The sequence below is a fragment of the Rhinoraja longicauda genome, chromosome 34 (assembly GCF_053455715.1).
Source record: "Rhinoraja longicauda isolate Sanriku21f chromosome 34, sRhiLon1.1, whole genome shotgun sequence".
NCBI classification, from domain to species: domain Eukaryota; kingdom Metazoa; phylum Chordata; class Chondrichthyes; order Rajiformes; family Arhynchobatidae; genus Rhinoraja; species Rhinoraja longicauda.
In genome coordinates, this window is record NC_135986.1 from 94,243 (window position 1) to 103,942 (window position 9,700).

The following is a 9,700-nucleotide window of genomic DNA, read 5'->3' on the forward strand; positions in this document are numbered from 1 at the left end:
AGCTAAAGGGAATCAAGGCATCTGGGGAGAAAGCAGGAATGGGGTACTGATTTTAGATGATCAGCCATGATCATATTGAATGGCTGGAAGGGTTGAATGGCCTACTCCTCCATCCATTTTCTATGTTTCTATGATATGGATCATGTACAGGCAGAGGAGATCAGTTTAACTTGAAGTCATGCCCAGCATGGACATTGTGGGCCGAAGGGCCTGGTCCTGTGCTGTGCTGTTCTAGGCTCCCTCAAGCACCACTAGCTCATGACTAAACACCACACCTGTCTACTGGCTGGCCGGAGTCACCTTGCTAAGGTGCAAGGGGATACAAGGGTTGTCTACCCCTGCTTCCTGAGTAGACGGTTGAGATACATGTGCTCTGGAAGAACCATCCTGATGCACATGTCCTTGGTCGGTCCGGTCAAGTTGCCTCTCAGGAGATATCTAGTGATCTTGGCCAGGCCATAGCTGATGGGTTTGATATAGCTGGTGCTCACGTTCTTGTCCACTGGAGTGTTGGTTTGGACACAGATATCGTGGAGCTTCTGGCGAAGATGTCGGAGATGGTTAACGTCTCTCTCCATCCTGTCCGCCCCGTACCGCTCCACACGCTGCCAGAAGGACGTGTTGAAGTGGCGGTAGAGATGCCAGTCTAGGGCGTTCCAGCGCTGGAGGATAGAGAGGAGGTCAGGGGGTAATGGGCTTGTGAACGAGTGGTCACGGGCGTTGAGCTGGAAGGACACTATGTCCTCCGTGTTCCAGCACAGAGCCTCCCGCAACAAGATCAGCGACTGGTCAAAGTACTCGGCCAGCAAGACCAGATGGAAGACAGAGTCCAACTGGTTGAGGATGTGGTTAACGTGAGGTCCTTCAGCCCCTGCATCAGGATCCCCACCAAAGTCAAACCACATCAGGTTGTGGGCGTAGTGGTTGTTCTTCTCCCATGGCACGTACACCTTGTCCAGCTGCCTCACAAACTCAGGCAGGCTTGGCATGGCACCATAGGCCGGGGAAAGGCTGTGGAAGTAGGCAAACGCCGACTCTGCCAAGCTGTCCGGGTTCCTCAGGATGGTGAAGTAGAAAGAGGTGTTGCTCATCACCTTCCTCACCTGTGGATGGGGGAGAGAAAGAGTGTAGACACACGAGGATATCTGTACACCATCACACCCCACTCTCACTTCCACTCTCCACGAGTGTAGACACACGAGGATATCAGTACACCATCACACCCCACTCTCACTTCCACTCTCCACGAGTGTAGACACACGAGGATATCAGTACACCATCATGTCTATATATACAACAATATCACTGTCATAGAGTCCATATCCTTCCAAACCTGTCCTATCCATGTACCTGTCTAACTGTTTCTGAAACAATAGGATAGTCCCAGCCTCAACTACCTCCTCTGGCAGCTTGTTCCATGCACCCCCACCCTTTGTGTGAAAAGGTCACTCCTCAGATTCCTATTAAATCTTTTCCCCTTCACCTTGAACCTGTGTCCTCTGGTCCTCGATTCCCCAACTCTGGGCAAGAGACTGCATCTACCCGATCTATTCCTCTCATGATTTTATACACCTCAATAAGATCACCCCTCATCCTCTTGCGCTCCAAGAATAGAGACCCAGCCTGCTCAACCTCTCCCTGTAGCTCACACCCTCTGGTCCTGGCAACATCCTCGTAAATCTTCTCTGCACCCTTTCAAGCTTGACAATATCTTTTCTATAACATGGTGCCCTGAACTGAACACGATACTCTAAATGTGGCCTCACCAACATCTTATACAACTGCAACATGACCTCCCAACTTCTATACTCAATACTCTGACTGATGAAGGCCAAAGTGCCAAGTGCCTTTTTGACCACCTTATCTACCTGCAACTTCAAGGAACCTTGCACTGTACTCCTAGATCCCTCTGCTCCACAACACTACCCAGAGGCCTACCATTTACTGTGTAGGTCCTGCCCTTGTTCAACATCCCAAAATGCAACATCTCACACTTCTCTGTATCAAATTCCATCAACCATTCCTCCGCCCACCTGGCCAATCGATCCAGATCCTGCTGCAATCGTTCACATCCATCTTCACTATCTGCAAAACCACTAACTTTTGTATCATCGGCAAATTTGCTAATCTTATCCTGTTTGTTCTCATCCTGTAGACAACAAACAGTAACAGGCCCAGCACTGAACCCTGAGGCACACCACTAGTCACAAGTCTCCAGTCCGAGAAACAACCTTCCACCATCACCCTCTGCTTCCTTCCATGCTATCTCTCCTTGGATCCCGTGGGATCTAACCTTCCAGAGCAGCGTACCATGCAGAACCTTGTCAAATGTGTATCATCATGTTGTTCTACTACAATATCACTGTAGGAAGATAGACACTAAAAGTTGGAGCATCTCATTGGGGCAGGCAGCATCTCGGGAGAGAAGGAATGGGTGACTTTTGGGTCGAGACCCTTCTTTAGACCTTTCTCCTGATATCCTGCCTGACCTACTGAGTTACTCCAGCATTTTGTGTCTCCCTTCGGAGCATCTGCAGTTTTTTTCCTCCAGGAACTGCAAGTGCTGATTTAAACTGAAGATAGAGACTAAAAGCTGGAGTAACTCAGTGGGGCAGGCAGCATCTGTGGAGGGGGTGGATAGGTGACGTTTCACAGAGTGCTGGAGTAACTCAGTGGGGCAGGCAGCATCTGTGGAGGGGGTGGATAGGTGACGTTTCACAGAGTGCTGGAGTAACTCAGTGGGGCAGGCAGCATCTGTGGAGAGGAGGAATGAGCCATTGGTCGAAAGGAGATACTCACAGACAGAAAAGGAGGCTTTGGTTCAAGTTTCAGGTCGAGACCCTTCTTCAGACGAGTCAGGGGATAGAGAGATAAAGATGATGATGTAGAGAGATATCGAACAATGAATGAAAGGAATGCAAAAGCTCATTGCCAGAAGGCTGTGGAGGCCAAGTCAATGGATGTTTTTAAAGCACAGATAGATAGTTTCTTGATTAGTACGGGTGTCAGAGGTTTTAGGGAGAAACATTGAAACATAGAAAATAGGTGGCTCTTTGGCCCTTCGAGCCAGCACCGCCATGCATTGTGGTCATGGCTGATCGTCCACAATCAGTAACCTGTGCCCAACGTCTCCCCATATCCCTTGATTCCACTAACCCCTAGAGCTCTATCTAACTCTCTCAAATTCATCCAGTGATTTGGCCTCCACTGCCCTCTGTGGCAGAGAATTCCACAAATTCATAACTCTCTGGGTGAAAAAGTTCCTTCTCACCTCAGTTTTAAATGGCCTTCCCTTTATTCTAAGACTGTGGCCCCTGGTTCTGGACTCCCTCAACATTGGGAACAATTTTCCTGCATCTAGCTTGTCCAGCCCTTCTATAATTTTATCTGTCTCTATAAGATCCCCTCTCATCCTTCTAAACTCCAGAGAATACAAGCCTAGTCTTTTCAATCTTTCCTTGTATGACAGTCCCACCATCCCAGGGATCAATGCAGAGAAGGCAGGAAAATGGGGTTCGGAGGGAGAGATAGATCAGCCATGATTGAATGGTGGAGTAGACTCGATGGGCCGAATGGCCTGATTCTGCTCCTATGACCTTATGAGAGGGAGCTACCTCAGGCAGATTGAAGCGCATGTGGTTACAGATGATATTGTAATCCTTGCCCGGGTTCTTTGCAAAGTCTTTGACGAAGGTGGCCATGAAGCGTTTCGGGTAGCCCAGGTGATCAAAGGTGGGCAGAGCGAAGGAGAGATTCCTGGCCTCTCCATAACGGTACAGGATGTTCAGCACAGTGCTGCTTGCCGTCTTGTGGGTCTTCAGAAAAACCACGTGTTTCCTGGGTGTGCAGGGAACTTCCAGAGAGAACCTGTACATGTTCACAAACCAGAGGTCAGGTCACAGCCAACAGCACAGTTTACACAAGTCAGATCGGTAGAACAGAGGAACAGCATCTCATATTATACCTGTGAGACACAAAAAGCTAGAGTAACAGTGAGTCGGGCAGCATCTGTGGAGAACATGGATAGGTGACGTTTCACAGAGTGCTGGAGTAACTCAGCGGGTCAGGCAGCATCTGTGGAGAACATGGATAGGTGACGTTTCACACAGTGCTGGAGTAACTCAGCGAGTCAGGCAGCATCTGTGGAGAACATGGATAGGTGACGTTTCACAGAGTGCTGGAGTAACTCAGCGAGTCAGGCAGCATCTGTGGAGAACATGGATAGGTGACGTTTCAGGTCTACGACAATAAACTCAAGTCAGTTTGGATTGGACATGTTGGCTGGCATGGAGTAGGCGGGCCGAAGGGCCAGTGCGTGCGCTGCATGGCTCTACGACTAACAAGGCAGATGAGAGAGGGTGATGGAGGGAGGTTGTAGTCCAGCGTTTGACCTACCCATTAACCACAGTGAGGTAGACCAACGAAGCAACGAAGGTCAGACAGCTGACAACCACCAGCATCAGGAACATCTTCCCAGTTCGCCTGCGAGCCATTAGGAGGCAGTGACCACAATATGATAAGTTTTACTCTACAAATTGAGAGGAAGAAGGGAAAATCGGAGGTGTCAGTATTACAGTATAGCAAAGGGGATTACGGAGGCATGAGGCAGGAGCTGGCCAAAATTGACCGGAAGGAGGCCCTAGCAGGGAAGACGGTGGAACAGCAATGGCAGGTATTCCTGGGAATAATGCAGAAGTTGCAGGATCAATTTATCCCGAAGAGGAGGAAAGATTCTAAGGGGAATAAGAGACACCTGTGGCTGACAAGGGAAGTCAGGAACAGCATAAAAATAAAAGGGAAGAAGTATAACATAGCAAAGAAGAGTGGGAAGACAGAGGATTGGGACTCTTTTAAAGAGCAACAGAAGTTAACTAAAAAGGCAATACGGGGAGAACAGATGAGGTATGAGGGTAAACTAGCCAATAATATAAAGGAGGATAGTAAAAGCTTTTTTAGGTACGTGAAGAGGAAAAAAATAGTCAAGGCAAATGTGGGTCCCTTGAAGACAGAAGCAGGGGAATTTATTATGGGGAAAAAAGGAAATGGCAGACGAGTTGAACCGGTACTTTGGATCTGTCTTCACTGAGGAGGATACAAACAATCTCCCAGATGTTCTAGTGGCCAGAGATCCTAGGGTGACAGAGGAACTGGAGGAAATCCACATTAGGCAGGAAAAAGTTTTGGGTAGACTAATGGGACTCAAGGCTGATAAATCCACAGGGCCTGATGGTCAGCATCCCAGGGTGCTTAAGGAGGTGGCTCTAGAAATTGTGGACGCATTAGTAATTATTTTCCAATGTTTTATAGATTCCAGGTCAGTTCCTGTGGATTGGAGGGTAGCTAATGTTATCCCACTTTTCAAGAAAGGAGGGAGAGAGAAAACGGGAAATTATAGACCAGTTAGTCTGACATCAGTGGCGGGGAAGATGCTGGAGTCAATTATAAAAGACAAAATTGCGGAGCATTTGGATAGCAGTAACAGGATCGTTCCGAGTCAGCATGGATTTACGAAGGGGAAATCGTGCTTGACTAATCTACTGGAATGTTTTGAGGATGTAACTAGGAAGATTGACAGGGGAGAGCCAGTGGATGTGGTGTACCTCAACTTTCAGAAAGCCTTCGACATGGTCCCACATAGGAGATTGGTGGGCAAAATTAGAGCACATGGTATTGGGGGTAGGGTACTGACATGGATAGAAAGTTGGTTGACAGACAGTAAGCAAAGAGTGGGGATAAATGGGTCCCTTTCAGAATGGCAGGCAGTGACCAGTGGGGTACCGCAAGGCTCGGTGTTGGGACCGCAGCTATTTACAACATACATCAATGACTTGGATGAAGGGATTAAAAGTACCATTAGCAAATTTGCAGATGATACAAAGCTGGGTGGCAGTGTGAACTGTGAGGAAGATGCTATGAGGTTGCAGGGTGACTTGGACAGGTTGTGTGAGTGGGCGGATGCTTGGCAGATGCAGTTTAACGTGGATAAGTGTGAGGTTATCCACTTTGGTGGTAAGAATAGGAAGGCAGATTATTATCTGAATGGTGTCAAGTTAGGAAAAGGGGACGTACAACGTGATCTAGGTGTCCTAGTGCATCAGTCACTAAAAGGAAGCATGCAGGTACAGCAGGCAGTGAAGAAAGCCAATGGAATGTTGGCCTTCATAACAAGAGGAGTTGAGTATAGGAGCAAAGAGGTCCTTCTGCAGTTGTACAGGGCCCTAGTGAGACCGCACCTGGAGTACTGTGTGCAGTTTTGGTCTCCAAATTTGAGGAAGGATATTCTTGCTATTGAGGGCGTGCAGCGTAGGTTTACTAGGTTAATTCCCAGAATGGCGGGACTGTGATATGTTGAAAGACTGGAGCGACTAGGCTTGTATACACTGGAAATTAGAAGGATGAGAGGGGATCTTATCGAAACGTATAAGATTATTAGGGGGTTGGACACATTAGAGGCAGGAAACATGTTCCCAATGTTGGGGGAGTCCAGAAAAGGGGCCACAGTTTAAGAATAAGGGGTAGGCCATTTGGAACAGAGAAGAGGAAAAACTTTTTCAGTCAGAGAGTTGTGAATCTATGGAATTCTCTGCCTCAGAGGGCAGTGGAGGCCAATTCTCTGAATACATTCAAGAGAGAGCTAGATAGAGCTCTTAAGGATAGCGGAGTCAGGGGGCATGGGGAGAAGGCAGGAACGGGGTACTGATTGAGAATGATCAGCCATGATCACATTGAATGGCGGTGCTGGCTCGAAGGGCCGAATGGCCTACTCCTGCACCTATTGTCTATTGCCTATTGTCTATTGATTCCACTAGCCCTGAGTGCTCTATCTAACTCTCTTTTAAATTCATCTAGTGAATTGGCCTCAACTATCTTCTGTGGCAGAGAATTCCACAAATTCACAACTCTCTGGGTGAAAAAGTTTCTTCTCACCTTAGTTTTAAATGGCCTCCCCTTTACTCTTAGACTGTTGCTCCTGGTTCTGGACTCCCCCAACATTGGGAACATTTTTCCTGCATCTAGCTTGTCCAGTCCTTTTATAATTTTATACCTCTCCATAAGATCCTCTCTCATCCTTCTAAACTCCAGTGAATACAAGGTCAGTCTTTCCAATCTTTCCTGATATGACAGTCCCGCCATCCCAGGGATTAACCTTGCGAAGCTATGGTGCACTGCCTCAATAGCAAGGACGTCCTTCCTCAAATTAGGAGATCTAAACAACACACGGAACATCAGGTGTGGCCTCACCAGGGCCCTATACAACTGCAGAATTACCTCTTTGCTCCTGTACTCAAATCCTCTCGTTATGAAGGCCAACATGCCATTAGCTTTCTTCACTGCCTTCTGTACCTGCACGCTTACTTTCAGTGACTGGTGTACAAGGGCACGCAGGTCTCGTTGCATTTCCCCGTTCCCTTATCTGACACCATTGAGATAATTGCCTCCTTCTGTTTGCCGCCAAAGTGGATAACCTCACATTTACCTATATGATACTGCATCTGCCAAGCATCCGCCCGCTCACTCAACCTGTCCAAGTCACCCTGCAACCTCCTAACATCCTCTTTGCAGCTCACACTGCCACCTAGCTTTGTGTCATCTGCAAACGTGCTAGTGTTACTTCTAATTCCATCATCCAAATCATTAATATATATTGTAAATAGTTGCGGCCCCAACACCGAGCCTTGTGGCACTCCACTCGCCACTGTCTGCCATTCTGAAAAGGACCCGTTTACTCCTACTCTTTGCTTCCTGTCTGCCAACCAATTCTCTATCCATGTCAACACTCTACCCCCAATACCGTCTGCTCTAATTTTGCTCACCAATCTCCCGTGTGGGACCTTATCAAAGGCTTTCTGAAAGTCTAGATACACTACATCCACTGGCTCCCCTTCATCCATTTTACTTGTCACGTCCTCAAAAAATTCCAGAAGATTAGTCAAGCATGATTTCCCTTTCATAAATCCATGCCGACTTGGACAAATCCTTTTACTGCTATCAAAATGCGCCATTACCTCTTTAATAATAGACTCCAGCATCTTCCCCACCACCGATGTCAGGCTAACTGGTCTGTAATTACCCGCTTTCTCTCTCTCGCTCCTTTCTTGAAAAGTCAGATAACATTAGACAATAGACAATAGGTGCAGGAGGAGGCCATTCAGCCCTTCGAGCCAGCACCGCAATTCAATGTGATCATGGCTGATCATTCTCAATCAGTACCCCGTTCCTGCCTTCTCCCCGTACCCCCTGACTCCGCTATCCTTAAGAGCTCTATCCAGCTCTCTCTTGAATGCATTCAGAGAATTGGCCTCCACTGCCTTCTGAGGCAGAGAATTCCACAGATTCACAACTCTCTGACTGAAAAAGTTTTTCCTCATCTCAGTTCTAAATGGCCTACCCCTTATTCTTAAACTGTGGCTCCTTGTTCTGGACTCCCCCAACATTGGGAACATGTTTCCTGCCTCTAACGTGTCCAACCCCTTAATAATCTTATACGTTTCGATAAGATCTCTCATCCTTCTAAATTCCAGTGTATACAAGCCTAGTCGCTCCAGTCTTTCAACATATGACAGTCCCGCCATTCCGGGAATTAACCTCGTAAACCTACGCTGCACGCCCTCAATAGCAATAGCTACCCTCCAATCCACATGAACTGATCCTGAATCTATTGAACATTGGAAAATGATCACCAAAGTGTACAGATGGAGAAACCTGATGAGAAAGAAGAGTTTAGTTTACTTTAGAGAAACAGCGCAGAAATAGGCCCTTCAGCCCACCGAGTCCGTGCCGACCAGCGAACCCCGAACATTAACACGATCCCACACACACTAATAATTGACTCCAGCATCTTCCCCATCACCAATGTCAGGCTAACTGGTCCGTAATTCCCCGCTTTCTCTTTCGCTCCTTTCTTGAAAAGTGGGATAACATTAGCTACCCTCCAATCCACAGGAACTGATCCTGAATCTATTGAACATTGGGAAATATAAGAAAATAACTGCAGATGCTGGTACAAATCGAAGGTATTTATTCACAAAATGCTGGAGTAACTCAGCAGGTCAGGCAGCATCTCGGGAGAGAAGGAATGATTGGGAAATGATCACCAATGCGTCCACTATTTCTCGAGCCACCTCCCTGAGTACCCTGGGATGCAGACCATCAGGCCCTGGGGATTTATCAGCCTTCAGTCCCATCAGTCTACCCAATACTATTTCTCGCCCAATGCAAATTTCTTTCAGTTCCTCTGTCTCCCAAGATCCTCTGTCCTCTAGTACGTCTGGGAGATTGTTTGTGTCTTCCTTAGTGAAGACAGATCGGAAGTACCTGTTCAACTCTTCTGCCATTTCCTTGTTACCCATAATAATTTCACCCATGTCTGCCTTCAAGGGACCCACACATATTTGTCTTTGCTACTCTATTTCTCTCAACATACCTAAAGAAGCGTTTACTGTTCTTCGTTATATTCTTGGCCAGCTTCCCCTCGTACTTCATCTTTTCAGCCCCTATTGCCCGTTTTGTTAACTTCTGTTGTCCTTTGAAAGTTTCCCAATCCTCTGGCATCCCGCTACTCCTTGCTGTGTCATACATCTTTTCTTTTAGTTTTATTCCATCCCTAACTTCCCTTGCCAGCCACGGTTGCCTCCTACTCCCCTTAGAAACTTTCTTCCTCTGTGGTCTGTTACGACAATTCCAACACAGAAAGTAGAGG

The 9,700-nt window shown here is 47.3% G+C and overlaps 1 protein-coding gene across 1 annotated transcript; it reads right to left on the reverse strand.

Annotated features, from left to right (window-relative positions):
• Positions 1-332: 332 nt before the first annotated feature.
• Positions 333-4,493, reverse strand: LOC144609271 (galactose-3-O-sulfotransferase 2-like). The gene is made up of 3 exons (XM_078427699.1): positions 4,396-4,493; positions 3,615-3,873; positions 333-1,103 (listed from the first exon to the last, which is right to left on the reverse strand). Exons 1-3 carry the CDS (start codon positions 4,491-4,493, stop codon positions 333-335), a joined length of 1,128 nt encoding a protein of 375 aa, XP_078283825.1.
• Between the last annotated feature and the right edge of the window lie 5,207 nt (positions 4,494-9,700).

What these genes read in the sequence shown, in the direction of transcription:
- LOC144609271 (XM_078427699.1), bottom strand. Translation starts at nt 4,493, where the DNA reads ATGGCTCGCAGGCGAACTGGGAAGATGTTCCTGATGCTGGTGGTTGTC. An exon ending in TACCTCACTGTGGTTAATGG is followed by an intron (nt 3,874 to 4,395) that starts GTAGGTCAAACG and finishes GTTTGTGAACAT; the next exon opens with GTACAGGTTCTCTCTGGAAG. An exon ending in TGCGCTTCAATCTGCCTGAG is followed by an intron (nt 1,104 to 3,614) that starts GTAGCTCCCTCT and finishes CCCCATCCACAG; the next exon opens with GTGAGGAAGGTGATGAGCAA.